This window comes from Amphiura filiformis, chromosome 12 (assembly GCF_039555335.1).
Source record: "Amphiura filiformis chromosome 12, Afil_fr2py, whole genome shotgun sequence".
In the NCBI taxonomy this organism is placed as follows: Eukaryota; Metazoa; Echinodermata; class Ophiuroidea; order Amphilepidida; family Amphiuridae; genus Amphiura; species Amphiura filiformis.
In genome coordinates, this window is record NC_092639.1 from 3,041,919 (window position 1) to 3,068,926 (window position 27,008).

General features: G+C 35.1%; 2 protein-coding genes across 3 annotated transcripts in view; both read left to right on the forward strand.

The window, feature by feature from the left end:
- LOC140165660 (UDP-glucuronosyltransferase 2A1-like) overlaps positions 1-27,008 on the forward strand; it is a 455,852-nt gene that overhangs the window by 219,778 nt on the left and 209,066 nt on the right. The window lies entirely within an intron of this gene.
- Positions 1-27,008, forward strand: part of LOC140165661 (SH3 and multiple ankyrin repeat domains protein 3-like) — a 116,700-nt gene that overhangs the window by 56,618 nt on the left and 33,074 nt on the right. For both annotated transcript variants that reach the window (XM_072188957.1, XM_072188958.1), the window contains one exon: positions 20,493-20,587. In XM_072188957.1, coding sequence (XP_072045058.1) covers positions 20,493-20,587 — 95 coding nt within the window. The remainder of the gene's footprint in view (positions 1-20,492; positions 20,588-27,008) is intronic.

Genomic DNA, 27,008 nt, shown 5'->3' on the forward strand with positions numbered 1-27,008 from the left:
TGTACTGCTGGTATTTTAAGCATATGATAAAAGCTTTTTGGAGTCTTCAACTTTGAAATGACCTTAACTAAGAGTTACCAAATAGTACCAAAACTGTCTGAATGTTTGGGGATAAGTTTACTTCTGGGGATAAACCCATCCGCACCCCTTAAAATAATGTAGAGCAGCACAATTATATTAAATTTTACACAGAAAATATGTAACTAAAATAATATGATATAATTATGAAGAAATGAGGTAGCCTATTTGCTTCACCCTAGCAGACTTGTAAGACAATGCGTGAGGCACAATCAATATTTGAGATTGGAAAAAAATTGTCTCTGGTCAAAAATAAAAAATTTTAAAGTTTAAAATTTCTCTTTTTTCTGTTTTTCTGTCTTCTGTTTTAAAGAAATTATAGAATTGTAAGAAAATCATCATAAAGTCAAAAAGTGTTTCAAATGAATTTTGTATGGTGAAACATGCTTCTCAATATTCAATTAACATACATTATTATAACAATGTATTGAAAGCAGTCATTTATCAATTAAAATGAACAGTCCAAATTTGTATGTTTTCAAGTTGCAACAATTTGAAATTCCATGCATAGAGATGGATAGGTAATAAAAATATGATTAGGGACTTACTCGTTTTCACAAATTAGATCTTATACTCAAGAGGATATCAATTTCTTTAATCTCATCAAAATATTTATCTATTTATAGAGATTAAGTTAGTTATATATCTTCCTCATTTGTTTCTTTTGGACAAGCAGCGTACACAAGTGTGTCTGGGTGTTTATGTCCATAGTGGTCTATGGCTTGTAATGTTGATTCAGGATATAGTTCAGAATTAAAATAATTGATTTCTTCATCTTTAAAAAGCAATAATGATAATAATACAAAACCCTAGCAGAGATGCCACTTTTCTTCAGGAAATTTTTAATAAATTTACAGATTTCAGGAAATATTTGCGCGTTATCCTTCCTGTACAAAAGAGTGGGGAAAAGTGCATTTTCAGGATTTTTCAGGAAATTTTGGCAACGCCAAGTGGCATCTCTGCCCTAGAGCTCAGGATTTTGCTTTACACGTATTATAAAATCAGTTACAAGATAGCTTTAATAAAGCAAATATATCTCAGTTTCTTTACGGGATCAATACCGCTTAATTAGAATATATCCAGAGATGAAAAAATAGGTTCTAATTAAATATTGATGAAATACTGGCATAAGAAATAAATTATTTTATTTACATAAATAACAATTCATATTATTATATAAAAACAAAATGGGTTGCAAAATTAAGGGCAGTCAATAGTGGGTGGTGAGCAACCAATTATGTTCAGTTATCATGGTTATGAAAAACAAATCTGTGAATTTTGTAATGTATGAATGTAGGTCAGGCATATGAGTCATTCTGAGGTGCTGTAAAAGTGCCAAATTTTATGCGCGATTAATTTTTCGCGCTTTGCCAATGTTTCACTGTTTCCCTTGTTTTTAAATTTGTAAGTTTCCTTACAATGACCTATCCACAAAATGAATATATTATTCGCACATTGTTATTTTTGTGGTAGAAGCTTGGAACGTGAAAAGTACAAAAATAAATGTAGAGCGAAAATTTCTACTTTTACAACCAAAATTATATCATGTCTAATTGCAAAGTCCAATAACCCCATTCAACACTGATAGCTCAAATTTGACCTCAAGTTGTAGAGCATGAGATTTTGTACCCATGATACTCAAAGGTAATTTTATGCATTGGAGTTAAAGAATTGTGTACTGAAAAATGAGCATTTTGAGATGCAAGTGTTAATTTCACGTTCATGGTTTTACAAGAGGTGGGTGTTGAATTCTGCTATTGATTTGCTTCCATATCTGGGTTGTTAATAAGAGACCCCTATGCCCTGTCCACTCTACATCCACAGGGCCAGTGAAATGCAATCCCTAATTTTGGGATGTAAATCCGGTATTTACTATTACTGAGTGACTTACCTAAAATTTAGGGGCAAGTTAATTTCACGTTTATGGTTTTACACGAGGTGTCGAATTCTGCTATTGATTTGCTTTCAAATCTGGGTTGTTAATAGGAGACTCCTATGCCCTGTCCACTCTTCTACATCCCCAGATCATCAGGACCAGTGAAATACAATCCCTAATCAGATATTTACTATTACTGAGTGACTTACGCAGATTTACGGTTTCAGATGGGTCCTGGATGCAAAAAATTTAACAAAAATATGCAAACCTTGGACCTATGACATTTATATTCAACAGATATTTTGATTTTTGAAAGCTTTTTATGCATTCTAATCAGTAGATAGGGCCAGTTTTCATATATTTTATCTTTGCCTGAAGATTAAAGTTTTATAAATATTGCCTAATTTCACAAACTGTACTGTTACTCTAGAAATACAAAAATATTTGGCAGGTACACTGTAAAAGAACTTGTGCTGTAATTTACTTGCGACGTGCGACAGCAAAGTTGTCATTCTTTCCATTATAACATTGAAATTATTGATGTTGTTATGGTAATTTACATAATTTCACAGAAGATATTTACTGATGTTAATATTTTCAGTAACATTACAGGACAAAATATTTTACAGTGTAGGAGAAAGGTTAATCAAAAGAGGGGTTTGTTTTTAGATAAATTAATGACATAAATCCCCGGCCCAAATCTTAACCAACATGCTCATATTCATAATCTGATGAAAATGTCAGTGGACATGTTATATTAGCGGACATTCAACAATTCATGCAGGTCAGTTGTCAATCTATTTAATTTTGTATTTATTTTTGTGTTTTTGTATATGAATTATGTTATGCAACAGGAAAGGAAAGCACTCTGTGTTTGGACCTACAGGTCTATTTTTCTTTCCTGAATTACCATTTTCTTACTTATATGTTGTATTATTACTATTATATTGTTTGTATTTTGGTAATTCAAATAAATATTATTATTATTATTACATGCATGACTGGCATGGTTCCGATTCCATTATATGAAAACAGGTATAAATATGGATCAAAATGAAAAGGAAGGATGTGTGGGACAAAATAAATAAGAGTAATGGATGAACTCGTTTTGAAATTATCGCACTGGAAGGAGAATAGCCCTACCGGAGGAAATGGACATGGGTTTTTTCTTTTAAAATGAGAGCATGATATAGTTTTAAAGCTATATCATGCTTTCATTTTAAAAGAAAGAATTCCATGTCCATTTATGTAAATTTATGAGTGAGTGATGTTGTGAATGAATATGGTCAAACGGACCAAAAGTTTGTTCAGAAAGTAGCACTATTGGAGGAAATAGGGACAGAATTTCACATTTATTTTATATGATAACATGAATTTATCGTCATTGGGCGGGACAAACCTCCTATGTATTATACTAGTGGCCCTTGAACATGTTTAAAACAAAACTGCCAAGAGGTTACATAGGAGGTTTTGCTTTAAACATGTTCTGGGGCCAATGACACGTAGGAAGTTTTTCCTGCCCAATAATGTTATGCAAAATCTTCATTACTAAATCATAAATTTATGCAAAATGTTCCAATTTTGATCTTAAAATGACAGTGGAAGATATGTCTAAAATATCAGATGACACACTAGATTGATGGGGGTGAGTGATTTGCAAATGATCATGGTCACTATGGAACAAAAGTTTGTTCAATAATTTGATGGATGTTGTCAAAATTGGGCTATTCCAGTTGAAATCCTTACACCCCAGATGTGCATACACCCCCCCCCCCCCTATGGAAGACATGACCTTAATCTTCTAAGTTCAAATCAGGTAACCTGAATTGGATACTCCAGTTTAAATCTAAACCCCCTGTGTGAGAGATAAAGATAATGTCTTCCATAGGGGGTGTATGGATTTCAAACGGAATTGCCCAATTATCTGATGGTAATCTGTGTAGAAAGTCCTCAGTGATTGTCATGACTGGTCACTGCGATTGTCATGACTGTTCACAGTGTTTGTCATGACTGGTCACTGCGATTGTCATGACTGTTCACAGTGTTTGTCATGACTGGTCACTGCGATTGTCATGACTGTTCACAGTGTTTGTCATGACTGGTCACTGCGATTGTCATGACTGTTCACAGTGTTTGTCATGACTGGTCACTGCGATTGTCATGACTGTTCACAGTGTTTGTCATGACTGGTCACTGCGATTGTCATCACTGTTCACAGTGATTGTCATCACTGGTCATCAGTGTTGTCCACATCTAATGGGACGTGTACATGTGGGTCAGGATTGGATGCATGTATCTCTCATGGCAAATCAATCACTCAGTCTCATCAGTTTGCTTTTCAAATGGCTTGTTTTTGGTGCAAAATTGTCCCTCTTTTAAAGTCAAGGTGTGAGAATTTCTTAAGTGTTGTAATATTTTCTGTGGATTACTTTTCAAGGTAAAATCAAACACAGGGGATAATGCAGATACATATTGTTGGCCTGATGAGCGATGTTAATAGAATGACAGATGTATTAAATTGGTATAGTATTATCATCAGAATCAGAGTGCTACATGTATTAGTAGAGACGTTGTAAGATGGACATCTGATATCAGATCACAGAGTATTGACCTGTTCAGCAGCTGATTAGTACTCTGTGGAAATTAGTTCAGAATGATCTTGTATGTGGTAAACAAAAACGGCACAACCAATCCCAAAGTGGCGATAGTGTGTTCGATGAGTGTGTGGTGCATGATTATAAATTTACACTGATCATGTATCGCAGCAAATAGAATGTAGTGTCCAATGTGTGGTTGAATATGTGTTCAAATCGCCATAAATTGATTGGCTGATTAGTTTTTGATGGTCGCTGTTTTTCATAAAGTCCTGAAAAGTTTTGGCTCAAATTAGTTACTTTCCAGTTGGTAATTTTTGCGTGAAACCAGTTAGTTTTTACTTATTTAATATTTCGTCCATCTCATCACTCATCAGATGTGAGCATCTGATCCACTTTGCCCGGTAACTGACTTCTGGTTGTGTGTAGTCTTATTGCTAGTCTTCAAAAGTGGATGATATACATGAATTAGGAAGGAAATAAGTGCCTTCCTCTCTATTCATGGTCTTTGTTCCCCTCTTTCCGATCTCCATCGCTTCCCGTACTTCTTGACACTTTCTGACATGTTATTGTTATACTTCTATTACAGAGATGTTTCAATTTTGGTTGAAAATGAAAATAATGTAAGAATTTTGGAAAGTTTGTAAACATGATTTTATGGTCTGATAATAACAAACGTGTTCAAAAGAGCAAACAAAAAGGATACAAATGGTGTAAACTTGTAAAAAAACATCACATATAGGCTGTTCGGTTCTTGGTAAACTGGTGATCACTGATGGATAAGCAAATGGGTGTGTGTTAATGGAATCAAGTAGAGAAAATGGACACAATATTGTTTGTTATTTGAGAGTCACTGTCAAAAAATAGTGTTATTTTATCCAGGATGGTCTGTGATAATAATCTGAATTTGATAGGGTGTGATGAGTGATACAATAGGATCCTCTTCACAAGGATGCACTCTGAAATGTAGGTCAATGTGATGGTCATCGCAAAACAATGTGGGCTATTCCAATTTAAATCCACACTCCACCTGTAGAAGATTTTGGAAATAGGCCTATCTTCCACATGGGGAGTAGGAATTTCAAATGGAATGAACATGTTAGGCAGCCCCATTTGAAACTCGCCCTCACTCTGTGGAAGATTCAGGTTGAATCTTTCTTAGAGGGTGTATGAAATTAAAATGGAGCTGTTTAATATGATCATTCCATTTGAAATTCCTACTCCCCCTGTGGAAGATATTTTCAAAATCTTCCACAGGGGTTGTGTGGATTTTAAATGGAATAGCTCAATGTGGGATTATTATGGATGCATTGGTGATACTGTTGGGTGTTCTACAAGAGATATAACCGGAGATTTCGGTTCAGCTTTAGTTGTACATTCAGGGTCGGATCCAGGAATTTTTGATAGAGGGGGCGCCTTTTGGTCGACGACGAAAAAATGGTGTTAAGGGGTTACCCCCTCGAAAACTCAACGGTTTTGGCCCATTATTTGCTGTTCATGGCCGAATTTGTTCATTTTTTTAAAATTTCTTTTAAACGGCGCCCGTTGCTAGTCAAAAAATAGAGGGGGCGCGCGCCGGCTGCGCCCCCCCCCCCCCCTAAATCCGCCCCTGACATTTTCCAGAAACATTAGTATAGTTTGTGGAGTTTTATGAACCTTGCACAGTTTGTAGAATTCTTTGTTCATTATCCTGATGCATTGCTGGTATTTCTAGATCAATCACTCAGGTTATTGCAAGGATACAGGATGGTATCAATTGTAAAGTCTAGGAAATTGATATAGTGGATATGAGTTCAGAACCTTCCCCTACTCATCTGACCCCACCTGGGGCATTGGAGAGTATCAGCGTAAGAGTAAGAGGAGTATAACTATGGTAAAGAATAAATTTCAGGAAAGTTGAGTTTTCTCATGTTTTCCTGATGTAATGTGAAAATTATACCTTCAAACGTGATTGAAATATTATCAGTTTGTGACAGTTGAGTTTTCTTTCAAATTTTCTTCAAATATTTTGGAAACAAGTCTCCAAGTTCTCAATTTTTGTGTAGATATAATTTTTGAACATCCCTTTAGTCTGAAGGGCCATTATTCCAAAAAAGGGTTAAAGGCTTATGGCATTTTATGTTATGATTAGGGTTAGGGATAAGGTTAGTGTTTAGGTTAGTATATGTGTTAGAGTTTGGGATAGGGTTAGGTTAGGGTTAGGGTAAATGTTAGGATTAGAGTAATGGTTAGGTTTGGGGTTTTGTTTAAGGATAGGATTAGGGCTTATGTTATAAGTTAGGATTAGGGCTTAAATGTTATAAGTTTAGGGTCAGGGTGAAGGTTAGGGTAATGATTAGGGTTTATAACTAAGTTATTCATTTTCAGACTAAAAATTTGATTATTTGAACTATTGACCTTAACCTATATTTTGTGGTGTCAAAAATAGGTTGATGTTTACCAGAAGATTGGGGTGTAAACAGCTAAAATCTCAACATCGCATCAAAAAGCGTTGGTCATTATAGTATTGTCCTTTTCAAGCAGAGGAAATTGGACTTGACGATAGGGTCTTGCTGCATTGGTCAAGAGAATATTGAATTTTGAAAGGCTATATAAGTATTCATCAGAGCCATTGCCATTATTCTCTAAAGGCTTGTCCTTATCCAAAATGCACTTCAGTATCCCCTTGGGATGTTTGGATTGTTGGGGCTGTAGAATAACATCCAATGTACCAGTAAGCCAGCATTTTGAGCCTTAATCAAAGATTATATCCAGGGTTGTAGGGTTTAAAACCTCAACACTCCAGGGTACCCTTAATACCAACAGGTTTCTGCATTTTTAACGAAAAACCAAAGCGGATTATCATAAATATGATGAATTTCTTGGCTTGTAGCTATCGAGGCATATAAAACTGAGATAGGAAATTAACATTTTGCTCCTAATCAGGTATTCTGTGTCATAGATGGGCAATGACGGTTGATTGCATGCTGTCGTTGTACTACATTGCCTTGTTGGAGATGGAGTGTGGTGAGAGATGGGTGTGTTCCCATGTGATGATGAGCGTGTATTGTAGTGTACAGGCACAGTTGTGTGTGGAGCATCTTAAGTATTACGAGATGTAGATGATGTGAGTCATAAATGGGCTATTCCACTTGAAATCCTTACACCCTGTTTGGAAAATATGATCTTATCTTCTACATAGGGAGTGTGAATTTCAAATGGGGCTATCTGAATTGATGATTCTATTTGAAATCGACACCCCCTTTGTAGGAGATTAAGGTCATGGGTTCCAATCAGGGAGTGTGAATTTTAAATTGAACAGCCCAATTTGTTGTACAGATAGTACAAATTATAGTGTTTTTGGTTGGGAAAGAGCAGTTGGGAAAATTGAAATGGATTTACAGATGTGTATGTAATGGGAATTTTGAGTGTTTTGTTAGAAATGCAAATTGTACCTGGCTTATTAACCTGAAAGGATTTGTATTGCAAACATTTGGGATGAGATCAAATGGGATTATTTAATGTTTTGATAGATTGGATACAAAAATTCTATTAACCACTGATTTACAAGACAAAAAATATATAAAAATAAAAATAAAGACATATTGCGAGTGCTTTACCTTGTGCAAAACTAGGAATTAGTTGTGGATCCTGAATTTTATTAATAAATCATTGTTTTTTATTATTAAAGACTATTTTAAAAGCCTTTAAGCTTTTAAATCTTAAAAGATTAAGACTTGAATTTTTCAGATGATAATTAGATAGATAGATAGATAGCTATAGTGTAGGGACACATATTGCGCACCTTTTAAAACAACTTGGAAAATAAATGAGGCATATGATGATGAAATGTGACACAGCCCCGTCAATACATGTATCATTACATTATAGGCAAGGCCAAGAAATAATAAGTCATTGCTTTTATATATACCTATATCATATAAGTTGAAAGTTTCTTATATTAAAATTAATTATGTAAGTGAAAAACGAGATATGAATCTGCTGGTGCTAGTGCTGATAGAAATGGGAGAAATAGCAGCATGATTCATAGTTTAAAGCAATGGGTTTTGGCAAATTACATTTTGCGGTGTATTCCAGAGGCTAACTTGAGGGTTACATTGAAAGATGAATAAAAGCTATTCCAGTTGAAATCCATACACCCCCTATGGAAGATATGACCTTAATCTTCCAAACAGGGAGTGTGAATTTCAAATGGAGTCACCCATTCAGTGTCGTCTGCTCCAAAATGGGCTATTCCAGTTGAAATCCATACACCCCCTATTAGAGACATGAGCTTAATCTTCCACACAGGGGGTGTGAATTTCAAATGGAGCCACCCATTCAGTGTCGTCTGCTCCAAAATAGGCTATTCCAGTTGAAATCCATACACCCCCTATGGAAGACATGACCTTAATCTTCCAAACAGGGAGTGTGAATTTCAAATGGAGTCACCCATTCAGTGTCGTCTGCTCCAAAATAGGCTATTCCAGTTAAAATCCTTACACCCCCATGGAAGACATGACCTTAATCTCCCACACAGGGAGTGTGAAATTCAAATGGGGTTACATAAATGGGTGACTTAATTTGAAATTAAGAAGATATTCAGCTGTTTATCACGGTACGTGAATGACAAGTGAACACAAATGTAGCATCCTCTATAATTAGGGCTTAGGCACCCCCAGAAAAAACAGTATGTCTAAAAAAGCTTGCTAAGATTTTAAAATCCAATGCGGAATTTGTATTTTCCCCTCCCGTTTTATTTATTTCATTTATTTCTCTGACTCAAACTCTGTCAAAATAAGCTTGAGATGTTCAGAACTTTCTTCACCACATAATAAACTATTTTCACTATGCTAGACCATTCCTATAATTGGCACTTTCCTGCTGTTGATGGGGTGAACATCAATATCACATCCTTCGCTTTCATTATTTTATAATACTATTACGCCTTGCTTGTCCTCATTTTTGTTATTTTATAATATGTGGTGTAATCAAGCGAAATCAGTCTGAAGTCAGAGATATTTAATTTTCAGTTTCTTATAGGATTGTAATCAGCATTTGCAAAGCTACATTTTGCAGGAAACCCCATCGAATTTGGACATCCAGTTCAAAAGATATGAGCAGTTAAAGAATTTCCAAAACAATAGGAAACAAAAGGAAATACTTTATTTGTTTGGCTATATCTCAAAATCAATAATTCCGACTTCCGAATGATTTTGCTTGATCACATCACATAGGTGATATGTTCACCCCCATTATAAGAATGGTTTACAGTGTTAATCACACAATTCTTCCTGTTTACAAATGCTTTTAAAATATATTTTCAAATAAAAAAATGAGACAAAATAATGCACACTGCAAAACGGATGTATGTCGAAGCTTTAAAACATAAAATTTGTTACATTATAATAAGAATGTTTTCGGCACACTAGAAGCTCATAGTATGCTTCACACTGTTTTTAAGCTTATTGTAGACGGACCCTTTTGTTACTTTAATTTTTGATTTGTAAATGCTATTACAGGAGACATCCAAATTTGTCTCTCTCTGGATGGCTCATTACCAACAGCCAGCATGCTTGCCGGCTTATTAGAAAATGCACGCACACTTGCATCGCCTGGCCATGCATACATGGGTGTGTGTATGGTTATGTGCAGGCACTGTATAGAAATTGAGGAGGAACTATTGCATATGTAATGTTCATGCATCTTTATTATATAATAAGAGAATTATGTCTTTGCTTGAAATGTTGGTTTCCTCTTTGTGAGTCGGGAAATCGATCATTATTTGCTTGTTTGGAATTAGTTTTATTGTTTTTGTTATGTGTTGTGCTGGTTTGTATTGAGAAAGAAAAAACGTAAGTTACAGGTACAGGCATTCCATTAGCGCCAATTTGGCTTGAAATGTGAGGGGGACAATTGGCCTGAATTGTCAAAAAGTGGCTGAAAAGAACAAGAAATTGGTCATTTTGCTGAAAATATTGATTTACAATTAAAATGCAGCTTAATATTTAAGCACTATCCTCTTCACCCCAACAACCATTCTTACCATCTTGCTGATTGGCTCAATAAATCATAATAGTTTTCTTTTAACCAATCAGCAGGCAGCACTCATGGGGTTAATAGGTGCATCGAATTGGCAATTCTCTGCAAATGTCCTCTTAAGCATATTTGTTGAGTAGTCTGTATTTGTATGTGAGAGTTTGCATCTATGTTAGCTTATTTTCATCATATGTGGGAACACACACAAAAATAACTTGAAAAACCCATCACGTACCCCAATGCAGCCATTTCATTGTGATATCAGTTACACGCCTTGAAGAAAAGAGTTAATTTGAGACAAAAAATACATTTTCAAAATCAAAAGTCTCTTTACATTGACAAGAAGAGGGCAACTCAATATGTTGTTTTTCGTCGCCAAGTCGGGAGTTAAAATATTTAATTCCGACAGGTGGTAGGCACTACCGAATGAAACTCACTGTCTTGGTCGCCCGCGGGGCAATTCTAGTCCGCGGCCAACATAAACATGTACCTAAAATTTGACTTCCATTAAGAGTTGAGGTTAGCTATGCTGGTGGAGGAAGATGTGACGTGTGCGTTCAGTCGAGATGAAAGGGGGTTGCCGTCTTAATGCTAAGCACAGCAAAGCATTAGGAATTATTATACAAAATGCAGTCAATGTTTTGTTCACAAAGAATATTTCAAGAATCACTGAACCAATACTAGGCATTATTGTACTCATTTGAATGAATTTGTCAAGAAGAATCCAAATATGGTCATACAAAGTTACATTTTTGAAACTTTTTTGAATTTTTAAAATAAATTTTATATGTAAAATTGGAAAATAGTCTGCAGTTGGTAGCTGCATGCAAGGTACTAATCAAAGCACTATTTACTCTATGCTTCTCAAGAGATATATAGATGGCTGATTTGACACATTTCCCATGTCTTATGGAGGGAAAACTTTTGACCTGCAGGTCCTATATTTTCTCAAACATGTGCATTATGCAAATACTGGTCCATATGAGGAAGACCTAGATGACGATAGTATACTCGCATTACGGACTGGGAATGTAGAGTGTAATGCAGCACGGAGTTGTGTCCCTTTTGAGATAGACTGAGGCTTACTCTGAGGCAGGGTTTCTGTTTTTGTACATTGAGATGAGCTTCATTTGTTGAATAATTTGTACTGAGTTGTAATGATACATAAATATCTGGAGGTTTTATCATGCATAGTCAGGAGTAACATATCAATGTTGAGGTACTTCCTTATTTAAAAGGAATCAAACGTGTTGTATAGATCATGGTGGGTCATTATAGACTTCAAAAGGTGATTTCCTTTTCAAAGGTTTATTGCTACTTTTGTATTGAGATGCAAAAACATTGGTATGGAAATAGTATGGGATGGAAATTATTTGCTATCAGTGGTAGATAGTTGATAAAAATACCTTTACTAGATAGCTGATGAGGAAGTGTGCTATCAGCAGTAGATAAACAAAAACTGCTTCACTGTCAGCAGTGGATATCATTGATGCTAAAGGTTGCATCAGCAGTAGATAGGTTATGAAGTAGTGTGCTATCAGCAGAAGATAGTTGAAGAAGTGTGCTATCAGCAGTAGATAGTTGATGAAGTAGTTGTGCTATCAGTAGTAGACAGTTGATGAAGTAATGTGCTATCAGCAGTAGATGAAGTAGTGTGCTATCAGCAGTGGATAGTTTAAGTAGTGTACTATCAGTAGTAGATACCGGCAGTTGATGAAGTAGTGTGCTATCAGATGATGAAGTAGTGTGCTATCAGCAGTAGATAGTTGATGAAGTAGTGTGTTATCAGCAGTAGATAGTTGATGAAGTAGTGTGTTATCAGCAGTAGATAGTTGATGAAGTAGTGTGATATCAGGTGATGAAGTGGTGTGCTATCAGCAGTAGATAGTTGATGAAGTAGTGTGTTATCAGCAGTAGATAGTTGATGAAGTAGTGTGCTATCAGCAGTAGATAGTTGATGAAGTAGTGTGTTATCAGCAGTAGATAGTTGATGAAGTAGTGTGTTATCAGCAGTAGATAGTTGATGAAGTAGTGTGATATCAGGTGATGAAGTGGTGTGCTATCAGCAGTAGATAGTTGATGAAGTAGTGTGCTATCAACAGAAGATAGTTGATGAAGAAGTGTGTCATCAGTAGCAGATAGTTGATGAAGTAGTGTACTATCAGATGATGAAGTAGTTTGCTTATCAGCAGTAGATAGCTGATGAAGGAGTGAGCTATCTTAAATAGATAGTTGATGAAGTAGTTTGTGCTATCAGCAGTAGATAGCATAATAAATAGAAGATAATTGATGGAAGTAGTGTGTTATCAGCAGAAGATAGCTGATGAAGTAGTGTGCTATCAGCAGTAGATAGTTGATGAAGTAATGTGCTATCAGCAGTGGATAGCATAATGAATAGCTTCCTGTCAGCAGTAGATAGCTGAAAAAGCTGTCTACAGCTAACAATATGAAGCAGATGCAAGTAATATACATAACTGTCAAACTGCATTGTGTCACATCTTTTAATTACTACTTCAATAGCAACACACATTGGATGTTAGTAAATGTTAGAATCAGGATGCCCAGGTGGCTAAATAAGCAATGATCTGCCACATTGATGTGAAGCCACTCTATCGGCTTCCTTTCACTGTCAACGCTAATCATACTTAGCCCTGTTTGATTTGTGTGACCAGTTCTGTTTTGTTTAATTTCTCCTCTCATTTTAATCAGGAAATCTTCACTCATCTGCTACATATGCATTGCTCCTATTCATCTCAATTTTCCCTTGGGGTGTAGGTCATTGACACTTGCTACACAGATTAAGTGAAAGATGACCAATTGGTTAATACCAGTTATGTACACATGTACAACATATGCATATATTACTGGTGTCATCTGGAGGTCACATTGTTTCATATGAATCACTGACAGGATCAGTTCAATTACCCTAATAGGTATAATCTAAGATGGAATAAAAAAGACTAGTTTGCATCTGACGTCAGGGTAAAGGCTTGGCTTGATTGGTTGCTGACCTGCGTAGTACTGCATTTTTGGTCTGGTTGACAGGATGTAGTACGCAAACTAGGCTATTTAATTCATTCTCAAATTATTGGAGACTTTTACAAGAGCAGTTACAATAAAAATAGCAATATCTGTATATACAGGGTGTATCAAAATGTTTGGTACCCAGCTTTATTTAGAGAATAAATGATAGGATTTTGTCTTTTGCCTATACAATATCGTGTCATAATGGATGGGCTGGCCAATATTTTGAGTAGTGGATGCCGGCGCAGCGGTATCCACTACGATAAAAATATTGGCCAGCCCATCCATTATGACACACTATTGGATAGGCAAAAGACAAAATCCCATCTTTATTCTCATTCTTATTCAGTTTTAATGTATTTTTTTGAGAAAAACTGCCTTTTTTCAGAAAAAAATAAAGTTACTTTTGTGAGGACATCCCCGTTGTTTTAAATGAACGAAACCATCACGAACATCTAAGCCGCCGAATCGCGTTCTTAGTTCTCGCGACGTGTATTACGTGAACGCATTATCGCTAGCGATCATTGAGGAGCAACAAGCGTGCCGCCGTTGCGTGGCGGCTTGGCGCCCTGACTAATATCACTATCAACTATTGTGAGATATTATACACCAGAAAACCAATCAAATTACGTGAATTCTTTACAAGACGCACCCATTGAATAAGAATGTCTAATGAAGCACCTACTTCTATATTCAACATTAGATCCTCTTGAAATGACTACACTTTATTGTTTACTGCCCATATTGTTTTTGACATATATCTACAAATGAGGTGACTGTTATGATGCATTTTGATGTGGCAGTGTTGGCCATGTTCAGTGGATATTGATAGGTACCAATTATTTTGATACACCCTGTATGCCTTTTTTGTGTAAGTCTATCCTTAAAGGAAGCTTAAAATTGTAAATTTAAACACAAGTGAAATCGTTCATAATGGGCGTGAAAGGTAGAATGCGCAAAAATATTCACTTTTACAGGATAGTGTGGTAGAGAATGACCAATCCATCATAGGGTCAGTCTGTCAAACATGACCATGTGGTGTCTCAGCCATATCTGTCCAGTTGATTCCATATGACTTGTAATCACAGACAGAGCATGTGATTATAACATGGTACTTCATATGGGTTTCACATGGGCCCCACATATCAGTCATATTAAAGATTCATAATCTGTTTTTGCATACTGTCAAACAGTTTAATGGCATCAACGTTTTTGATATCATGAAAAGCTTAACCTATTTGGTGCAAGATATTTTCGCAAGTATTGCTATAGATGATGTCAGTTAAAAATTGATGTAATTTAACAAAAAAAAAGATCGTTTAAAACTGATTATAAAAAGTTCTTTTCAATTAGTTCAATGTCCGAGTGGACTGACGTGATTTTAAATAGGACCATATGGTTAACGGGTATAACATGAAATACCTCACGGAAATTAGACAGGAGATAGAATGTTGTCAGTTCCGTATCGCTTGATCACGATACACCATAAACCTCCGGAGGAATTCATGCTTAGAGGATAGCTAGTTGAGTTTATATTCCATGGTCAGTTGAGGACAAATGAGGTTTGGCAGCAATGGGCTATTCCATCTAAAATCCACACTACCCCTGTGGAAGATTGTGGAAATATCTTCCATAGAGGGAGCATGTTTTTCAAATGTAATTAGTCAGGGTTAGTCATCTTGAAACCCATACTCCCCCTGCATTATGACTTTACCTATATCTTCCACAAGTGGAGTGAGAATATCAAATGGAAGTTACCCAATTGTCTATTGTATTTAAAACTCATACTCCCTCTGTGGAAGACTAGCTAAATCTTCCACAGGGGTAGTGTGGATTTTAAATGGATTAGCCCAATTGATTTGGATATGAGCCAGAGGCACAATTCATGTCAACTGTGTTCAAACTTCTGACATTCTTGTTTTACTCTAAAAGTGGCCATTTTTGCTGAACAATTTCATGCATTTCGTGTTCAACATAGCTATTGTGAAATTAAAAATGAAGGAAATTTGTTTCAAAGCAAGATAATTTCATACTCCAGTTGGGGACGAGTCGATTGCATGATTTGTGGATTTGTTTGCAGTTGGGGTATTCCATTTAAAATTCATATCCTTATGGAAAATGTCACTGTCATCTTACTAGTTGCTCTGTGTTAATTTAAGCTGGAAACATAAGGGGCTGTGCAATAATTATGAGCCCCCTGGGGTAAAATTTCAAACGGCTCGCCAAAAATCGCTTGCCCCCCCTCTCGGCCTGCCAAAAATCGCTTGCCCCCCTCTCGGCCCATAAAAATTCTTTGCCCCCCCTTGCGCATGCCAAATTTTGGGATCCCAATTTACAAACCTTAAATGGTCACGATACATGTTGTGAGCGTACCGTAGCGAGCAGGAAAATTTGCATATTTAAGCGTTTCCGTACTGTTTTCCTAAGCCTTTTAGAGCGTTTTATTAAAAAGGCGCACCATGAATGTGTGCCAAAAATCGCTTGCCCCCCCTCCCGGCCGGCCCAAAATTGCTTGCACCCCCCCCTTTTGGCTCGTAAAAATGTCTTGCCCCCCAATTTTACCCTCCCCCAGGGCTCATAATTATTGCACAGCCCTAATATGTGACGTGTCATGTCAAAAGGATCGTAAATGGAGAAATAGCCAAATATCTGCCCGGGGGTGATTTTTTCACAATTTGGGTTTGTTGCGAATTTGTGATATTATCAATGTTAAAAATATTGTCGGAATATAACTGGCATCTTGTATTTGTTGAGACATTTTTCAAGGTAAATCCTACTCTCAACATTGTCAATAATATTTTTAAAGGCCGATATCTCAATTTCCAATTTTATAATACCACAACTTACGAACTCAATATCTTCGCTTAGGAATGTCCGATTTCATGGGGGAACACAACGTTGTGGAGCAAAATATCTCTATATTTAAGATATGTAAAAAAATCAAAATTGATAACCTGCCCAAGAGTGTCTCCTTTTGACATGATACGTCACATATGTCAGTGTAAAATATAGTAAAAATTGTTGAAATTAATCAAATCCAGTTGAATATGATGCAATTTAGCGTCAAATGAGGAAATTTTGTTTGCAATTCCAAAATCTTTCACACATTTTCAACTGTTCATGGATGAAAATAGTCAGATCTGGAATTTTTGAAACTGTGGATTTGTGTTGGAGTTAATTCCAAAGTCATCTTCAGTGGGGGTGTGGAATTTAAATGGGTTAGCCTATTAAGTATGTTTGTTATGTAAAACTGTTTATATGCAAGGGTTCAAACTTGCAATTGCCAAAAATCAAGAGGATTGGTCTTGATAAAGATTTTTAAAATAGATTTGCAGCAATCAATTTGATATCTCTGGCATCATGCCCGGCCCACGCAATAACTTGGTGAGAATTTTCATTACAATTTCTAGAGAGAATCTAATGTGATTTGTACAGAGTGTGATCAAATTTAACCTCTTGTTATTGGGTAAATATTGAAAAAGCAGCAATATTTCAGATAACTTTATTGTAAATTGAATAAAAAAAATCATTGCTGGAAGCTTTTCTTGTCTGACGAGACCAAAGCTGATTTGATCCGATATTTGTAGAGTATTGTGACATTCAACCTCAGATTATTGCAAAAATATGAAAAAAATAATAATAAATACGGCAGATAAATATTATTTTGAACTTAGATAAGTAAGAATATTTGGAAGTATGTCGATTGTGTTATTTCAGTATTTTCACACAAAAAAAGACTTTTGTGTTAGAATAACCTATTTATGACCAGAATATGTTGTCCAATATACTGATTTGATCTAGTATTTGAAGAGTATTGTGACATTCAACCTTAGAGTATTAGAAAAATATGACCCAAAAATGGAAAAAAAATAAATATGGCAGATAATTTGATTTTGAACCGAGATAAGTAAAAATATCGAGAATTAGGTCAAATTGTGTCACACAAAATAACCTATATAGGACCAGAAATATGTTGTCCAATATATATAATAAAAATTATGTCAAATATAGTTGGGGTTATAGAATCTGAAAATCTGCAGGCCCAAACTCAAATATTAAAATTGTTGCATGATGTTTAACAGTTCGGGTAAGGAAAGGTAGGGCTGCTAGGAATATGCAATTATGTGTTTTTAAACAACTTCAGACAATTTTACAGATTTGTTGATCTCTTAAAGTCCATTTTAGCTCATAGTGTATGTGTATTATTGTTGGCATTTTCATATCACCTATATCCCCTGTCAGGTGTGTTCATCATCCTTCCTCCAACCATCACTGCTGACGTTTTGTAACAAAACTATACTAGTATTCCTATGCAATGATAACGCATGTAAGGCTTGATCAATGACCATATGTGATGGGATTCATGATTAAATGCGATGTACCGTGCATCGAACCAAAATGACAAACCAGGGGTGTTCACCTGGCTAGTAATTAGAAAATGGAGTTGAAAAGTGTACTGTGTTATTAAATATTCAACAAATACTATCACTAGAATCCATGACCTGCTCATCTATCAGGGGCACAGTTCTTTTACCCCAATACATTTATACATTCATTGAATGATCTTTGAAAATTTGGGTACAAAAACTCATAGTCTGCAACTCGAGGTCAAAATTTTCACTATGATTGTTTAATTGAGGTTAAAGAACTATGCCATTGTGATGAGGCCATTGTGGTCCATAGTGTATGAGGAGGAGGATGGCTTCAAATTGGTTATTGATGGAATTAGAATCTTGTGGTATTTGAGGTGGTCATGGTCATTCAGATGGCAGCTAGTGTGTCTGGAAAATCCATACTGTTTCTGTGGGTTGAGGTGCAGAGTAAATTTGTGGTGTGCACAATTCATTTGTAGAATTCAATTACTGTCAAAGTTATTGCACTCCCTTTTTTTCTTGTGACTATCAGTATTTTTCTATTGGAGGAAAAAAAGCCGGAATACCCCAGTTTACGGATTAAAAAGCCTTGTAGAAAAAGCAGTCCTCTGGCATTTGCCCGCTAATCCTAGCCTTTCAACAAGGCTCTGCCTGGAGCACCGTAGTGGGAGCGCCACCTATATTATTCCACTGCTCGCGGCTTTGCCGCTCGCTGTCGCGGCTTTGCCGCTCTGTCGTGCCTTCGGCGCTCGCCCCCCTAGGATCGCGAGGTCTTTGACAAAGACTACGCTAATCCCGAATGATCTTCCACTGGTATTTCTCTGGAATTTATCCATGAAAAAGTAGGATGATGCCAGAGGAAAAGGCGGTTAATGCCAATAGAAACTGACAAATATCGTCAATGTGCTTTTGGCCCCTGAATAGGTTTAAAACAAAACTGCTAACAGGTTACATAGGAGGTTTTGCTTTAAACATGTTCAGGGGCCAATGACACAGGAGGTTTTTCCTTCCCAACGACAAATGTTCTTTTATGCATAAATTTATGCTGGAAAACTTAAAATCATGGAATTTAAAAATAAGCAAAGTATATTTCAAAATTTCCATTTTACATGTATGATACAAATATTGCTTTACTTGAAATTTCTGTTATTGTTATTTCCTTCTTTTTGCACCAATTGTTACTGCTTACAAAGCACATGCATATATATACACTGTTCCAGTTGAAATCCACACACCCTCAATGGAAGACATGACTTTAAATCTTCCACACAGGGAGTGTGAATTTCAAATGGGGTTACCTGAATGGGTGACTCCAGATAAAATCTACACCCGCTATGTGGGAGATTACGGTCATGTCTTCTATAGGGGAGGGTGGATTTCAACCAGAATAGCCCATTTCTTTCACATATTACAATCAGTGGGTATTAGGTGTAGGTATTCTCTTACTCCGCTACACCTGCCGATTCTTGTGCATCTTAATTTCTCTGTTTCATCTCTGTCAATATTTATTTGAATTATTAAAATTCTGTTGCTGCTGATGTCATAGTTTATGTACATAGCTTAAAGCTCATTTTTTGTCTCTCTGACACACCATTGTATATAATCTATACCTGCACTGGGATATATTTCAACATGTGTTATTTCTAAATAGATTTTTTTATTTATCTAAATGTATAAAGGATGTACCTTGAGTGACACATTTTTTACAGAAAAAATGTAGTTTTAAAATTCTGATATATATGTAGCAAGCTGATTGTTAAAAAGAATATATTTAACAGATTTGTTAAGATTAAAATCAATGTACTCTATTGATCAATTTTACTAGTAATTTTAACATTTCGTTGTAATCAATAAAGTGGATAAACTTTGCTGTGGTTATTTGAGAAATTGTAGTTTGTTGATTAACGTACAAAAATGACTCATTTATTGATCAAATTGATTTTAATTTATGTCAAAAAATATTGTTTTCATCATAATCTCATAAAATGAAATGAGTACAGATTGTGTATTAAATCGTGTTTGTTTTCATAAATGAATTGCGTAACTTCATCTCTTTTAAAATGAATATTAATGTTCTGAGTGCTAGCCATAGTCTTCAACATAAGAAGTCACAAGTTTTGAGATATTTTCTCAAAAATATATAGAGCTATCTCAAGAACCACTGAACCAGTACTAGGCTTGTTTGTACTCATTTTAATTCATTTTTCATGCTATTTCCAAATATGGACATAAAAATGTACAATTTTTAATTTGGAAGAAAATTTGAAACTTGAAATTTTTAAAGCATGAGACATTTTAGTTTCTTACACCTCAATTTATTGCTACTAACTCACGAACAACCATTTTCTAGATGAAAATGATATTATGAATTACAAGTTACATTTTGTGTACAGGAATGATAATCCTTGTTCTCTTTTCCTGATGGCTCATAATAAATAGTATCATATAACGGACCATGTCCTCCATCATATGACCTGTACATTTCATTAATCATGTCCATCTATCGTTTCTTGTTTTCTCCGTTTACAGGCACCATGCGCAGTCTACCCCCGTAGGCTCACCGAGAATTGTGTTTGTTGAGAGGGGCAAGAAGGGATTTGGTTTTGTGCTGCGAGGCGCTAAAAGTAAGTTGTTGTGTACGTTATCGTCAGTAACATGCCTGTGTGGGATATTGAGTAAATCACGGGCTACCGATTTGATGACATAGACATGCTAATGAGTCTTGTATTAAAGTGACATAGCTCATAGTCGTATTATGAATGAATTAAAGATGACTTACTTTTATCTTTATTTATTCATGGCAGGGATACTGTGAATTACTGGGCAAATTACAAAACAAACAGTCCACTCTTAGAAATATGGGTTCATGTAGAGTCCTGTATACACGGTTGATTGATGGGATCATTTATTAGTTTTTCAAACAAAACATCATGTACAACCAAATTTTAGGCTTAAGCAGCTAAAAGTGATATCATGCTAATGTATACTGATGCTTTGGAGTCATTCTCAACTTTAATTTCCCCTCTTTTACAAAATTATTCACTTTTATAGCATTTCTAATGCTTTTTCGGATATAAAATGTATCTATTAATGACAAAATTGGTGGCGCTATTTAGTAACTGGAAATTACTCTTTCAAGCTTTTAATACAATTAATTTCTTTTATTGTTTGATAAAATATGTTTATAAAATTTCCTTGTTGCTTGTTTTACCTATTCCAGCTGTTTTAATGGCAGTATTAATCACCTACCCCTTGCAAATAAAGACTTATGATTTAGGATAAATAGCCATCTATAGTTTGCATTTAGTTAATAATGAAGCCAATCCTATATGCATCAAACAACCGTGTGTATGTAATACCGTCAATTGAAGAGAGAATGGTTCTTGAAAATTTAAAGATAGAAAGTAAAATTAGACTTCTACACTACTCAAATTTAGTACACTCACCCACAGTGCTTTCACCAGCTCAACCACATTTTTAGCAGATGAAAGATGGTGAAAGTGCTCCGGTGAGTGTACTAAATTTGAGTAGCGTCAAAATCTAATTTTGCTTTCTTTGATAAGGGGTACTACACCTCGATAAATTTGTGTCTATTTTGCATTTTTCTCAAAAACTAATAACACAGTGGTAACAAAAGTTATGTATATTATAGGGGCAAGGAATCTAATTACTACACTGGAATTTTAGTGACCCAAGACAAGCGGTTTGTTATTTATGATAAGAAATAAGGTACCGCTAGGATGTATCTTGTTTCCTACCATATATACTGAACCGCTTGTCTTGAGTCACTGAAATTTCAGTGTAGTAATTGGATTCCTTGCCCCAATAATATACATAACTTTTGTTACCAGTGTGTTATTATTTTTGAGAAAAATGCAAAAATAGTCAAATTTACACAGGGGTGTAGTACACCCTTAACTGCTATGAATATATGAATGTATGAATATACATCATTATGACTCCAATATAGTTCTTTATGGCCTTTACAGAACATTTTCAAGTCTAAAATGGTTCTTTCTGGGTTTCCCAGAACCATTTTGGTGTTTTGTAGAACCATTTAAGGTTGTACATACAGCTAAGACGGCATAATCTTTTTTGGTTCTACTTATAACCATTTGTTGTAAGAGTGAAACATTGAAAAACAAGATCTGGTGAGTTGCCAGGATCGAGCGCAGGAAGCCTTGAAACAAAAACACTCTCACCAGAGGGTGCAAGCTGCATGCAAATCAAGATCCACATTGTTTTTGTACTCGTAATTTCTTTCACTTGGGCGCTAGGGTATTTTTCTGATGGGTTTCCCATTTCACTCACGGTTTTTATCCTAAAGTGATTTGACTGGCAATCCTCACTAATATACCTTCCAAACTTAACACAAGGCTGACATTGAGTCAAGAAATGTCAACCCTGTACTGAAAGCATATTTTGATAAGGTTCATGTAGCAATTTATTTCTGTGAGTTTATCCCTAGAGTTTGAATGTTTTTCTATACATATTATAATGAAAGAAAGAAAGAAAGAAATAAAGGGAAAAAAAGAAAGAAAATATGTCAAAAATATGTCAACATTGTAAAAAAAACCCTATTTTTTGAGATTTCATTGCAAAGAACATCATTTTATCAGCTTTATGAAAAGTTAAGATACTGGCATGTATGATAAATATAAAACAGATTTTTAAATTTATTGAGTTATTATGTCTTTTAATCAAAACCAATTATGGTTACATTTTGGTAGGTGACATTTTGTTAGGTCAGGCCACATAAGGCCAAAAAAAAAAAAATTGTTTGTTTGTCCTCCACAGCTTTGAAAGAGGACGTATGGGCGGCGGATTTTTTTTTTATTTTTTAAATTTTTTTTTCGGATTTGGCGTATTTCTGGACCTTGCTAGAGCTAAATGCTACAATCATTCATGGTGACTTAAAAAACAAAACATTTTGTTTTTTAATATGCAGTTAAAGTTATAATTTGTGTTCATGTCATAGTCTTTTAATGATTTGGTGGACTTTTTTTAATTTTCAACCATGAAAGAGGTCCAGAGATACTCCAAATCTGGAAAAAAAATTGAATTTTACTTATTTTTATTTAAAAAAAAAAAAAAATATTGAAAAAAAAATATTGGTCAGGCCTTCATCTGAGGAGCGGGGGGGGGGGGGGGTGGAGGACAAACAAACAACTTTTTTTTTTTGTGCCTAACTTGTGGTGATTATTTTTGATGAGTGCATTTATATGTATTTTTAAAGCAACAGAAAGTTGATAACAAAAACACATTCACATACATTTCGCCCTCAACATGATTCTAAGCTTACAAAAGCCTGTAAAATAGCAAGAATGCATTCAAAACGGAGAGAAACTTCCCACGCATCACCACAAGAACATCTATTGATTCTTACATAAAACTAGCTAAATTGTCATCAAATAATTACCACTTGCGTGCTACCCTAAAACATTAAATGGTATAGTGTTCATTTACTGTGCACAAATCTCTGATTTCATCACAACAAATGCTCAATTTTGATACCTAGGGACATGCAAATCATTAGTAGCTGTGAACAGTGCCATAAATTAGCCCCATTACTGTTGAGATATTTAATATTCGAAAATCAATTAACTACGTCTTGTTAACATGATTATGTTACATGTTTTTGTCAAGTATTTCCGTTTACAAGCTCTTTCAGCATTTCACCGTTTCAGAATAACCGCATCTCTAATTGCATAGTTCAGTAACCCCTATTCAACGATATGGCTTAAAAATTGACCTTATGTTAAAGAGGATGAGTTTTAGTACCCCATATATCGAAAGGTCATTTTGGAAGCGTACAAACATATATGGGTTAAAGAACTGTGACTGATAGATGAGCTTGTATGAGATCTTAGCATTTTCCTCTCAATTATCCTAAAGTCAGTTTATGAAATGTGTTTAAAAAAGAAAAAGAACTAAAAAAATGAAAAGAGGTGTTTGTTGAGAAAATTGATTCTGAGTGACAATGAAGGGGAGGAAACTGTTCCCTTATTTTCATTTGTCTCAGGCAAGACTGAAACACTTGTGTCTCAAGAACCCTATGTCTGACATGAACAAGGTTTGGAGAGAAGTGTGATGTTTGAAATAGACAAGTTATCGAACTGAAGAAAAAAATGGAGCTTTCCAACTTAAGTGTCATTTTACTTAAATGGGCTATTCTATTTAAAAGGCACACTACCCCTGTGGAAGATTTTGGAAATGTCTTCCACCGGGGGGAGTATGAATTTAAATTGAATGAACATATTAGCAGCTCCATTTATAACTCGCCCTCCCACTGTGGAAGATTCAGGTTGAATCTTTCTCAGAGGGTGTATGAAATTCAAATGGAGCTGCCTAATATGTTCAATCCATTTGAAATTCATACTCCCCCTGGTGGAAGATATTTCCAGAATCTTCCACAGGGGTAGTGTGGCTTTTAAATGGACTAGCCCAATGCATCAGGTATATTGTGACGACGTCTCCATGAATAAAAAGCAGCTCTATTTAAAAAAGTTCAGTGTGATATAAATGACAAATCGGTGTAGACAATTTGCGTCAGAAAATTGATGATCGTCAGCCAAAATAAATTTGAAGTAACGTTACATTAACTATAAAATGTACAGTGATTATTTTCACCGGTTATGTATCTATCAAAGTTAAAAACACAAACCATTAAATTTGAAATGTTATCTGTAATTTTATGGCAAAATAAAATAAATAGACAGAATATTTTTCTTAAAATTTCACTCTCGAATGCCCTAAGTTTGTGAAAGCAGAAGTATATGAAAAATAAATACTACGGAGGAAGGCAAATATCATAGCATGGCAAATGGTGCATACAAATTTAAAATTGCACTTTAATATGTCTTTGGTGTTCACAATCAGTGCATACATACAGATATGTAATTAACAATGCTTGATATAGTCAGCGGAAACTGGGTACTGTTCCGTCATCTGTGTCCATAAAGACATATCTGTGTAGGGTGTAATAGCTGCCTTTTAAAGAACGTTGGAGGCATAGAGGTGGGATGGGGAGATTTAAAATGGCATATTCCAGTTAAAATCCACACTACCCCTGTGGAAGATTTTGGAAATATCTTCCACAGGAGGAGTATGTTTTTCAAATGTAATTGGTCAGGGTTAATCATTTTGAAACCCGTACTCCCCCTGTATTATGGTTTTACCTATATCTTCCACAACTGGAGTGAGTATTTCAGATGGAAGTTACCCAATTGTCTATTCTATTCTATTCAAAACCCATACTCCTTCTGTGGAACTTTAAATGGAATAGCCCAATATCACTCAGTGATTTGCCACTAACAAGAACGCCCTAAAATGCATCAAAATTCAGATAGTGACATTTTGGGACAGGGATAAATGTGCAAATAATTGTAAACTAGCAAATGTGAAAGCACTGACATTTTATAGAAAGTAAGAATTATTTAAATATGTACATATAAAGACAAAACATGACATTTAACACAAAAGTAAGAATTAATGCACATACTTTTATGCTCATAAAATGGAGATGCGGAATTTAAAAGCATTTAAAAGAATGCATGCTAATGGATCTTGATTTAAAGGAGTATTTCGTGATCCCAGCATCCTCTTTTTATGACATTTTTCAGTAGATATCCACAAAAGAAAGCTTATTCCCAAAATGTCATTTGATTCTGATTTTTGTGTTTGGGAGTTATGCATGATTATGTGTATTACACTTCTCCATAGACAATGTGTTGTTATTTCGTTCTGGTGTACCAGAACGTAATTCAAATTAATTTTGCTGAACGAATTAATCTGCAAGAAATTTTTTTGTACATAAACATTATGTAGCCAGAGGTTTCCAGTGATATAAAAATCTTAACTTTTTTTTAGAAAAGCGGGTGGATGAGGCTGTGGATCATGAAATGCCATTTTAAATATACAATCTCTTTAATGTTTATAAAGCAATATGCCTTTGCTTTTTTGTTCATAATCAGCATTTATAACAACATATCACAATATCACAGAGTGCCTCCATATGTAATAGCAAAACAAAACAAAAACATGGTTCTCTTTACGTGTATATTCAAGAGAGTTGCATGAGATGCAACCCAACTCTTGGGAGCTTTTGCGTGTTTCCCAGTTATGCTCTCGTGAGCTCTGAGCCATTTCTTGAATTAAACTGTGAACTGAAATAACCTTCAAAAACTATGTATAGTTTAATTACCCCTAGATTCGATGATACAGTATAGAATCTGCTATCATAACAAGGTCATGATTGGTTGCCGGCAATATGTTCAATACTGAAGATTACTATTTTGTTTTATCAAATTTTATGATTTATTTATGCTTTAAGGAAGCTTTATATCCTGTTTTGTATACCTGTACGGCTGATGCACAAATTCCATACTGTATCTGAATCCAGCCACTGCTATAAAAGTATTTTCACTGTGAAGAGACTGGTGTGATTATGCAAGTGTAATCAATGTAACAAAAGGGTTGAAGATATGCAGGGTGCAAAAAATATTCTCTTTGAAATCTCCAAAATATAAGTAGGCCCTTTAATTTGTCTTTCTTTGTTCTATTGGTTGAATTATTGTCATCTGCGAGAAAAGAAATCCCTCTAAAATAATGAAATAAAAAGAAAATTTGTTTGTATTATGATAATTTTTTACTAAATTCTACTTTCTTGTTCAGTATTGAAATTTGGGTTAAAAACACTTAATTTTGCGAATAAGGAAACGAGTATAATTATGGTCAGGCTGTACAATTGTTTCACAAGGTTCAGATTCATTATTTGTATTGCTTACACTAGGATCCACAACATTCTCATCTATCAGGGCTCAGTTCTATAACCCCAATACATTTGCACATTCATTGAATGACCTTTGAAAATTTTAGTACAAAAACTCATAATCTGCAACTAGAGGTCAAATTTTGCACTCTGGTTGTTTAATTGAGGTTATTGAAGTATGCTATTGGGATGAGGCTATTGTGGTCCATAGTGTTAGTGTACTACTCATATTTGTTAAAATCAATGGTAATGTAGTTCTATCTCCATTAATAAAA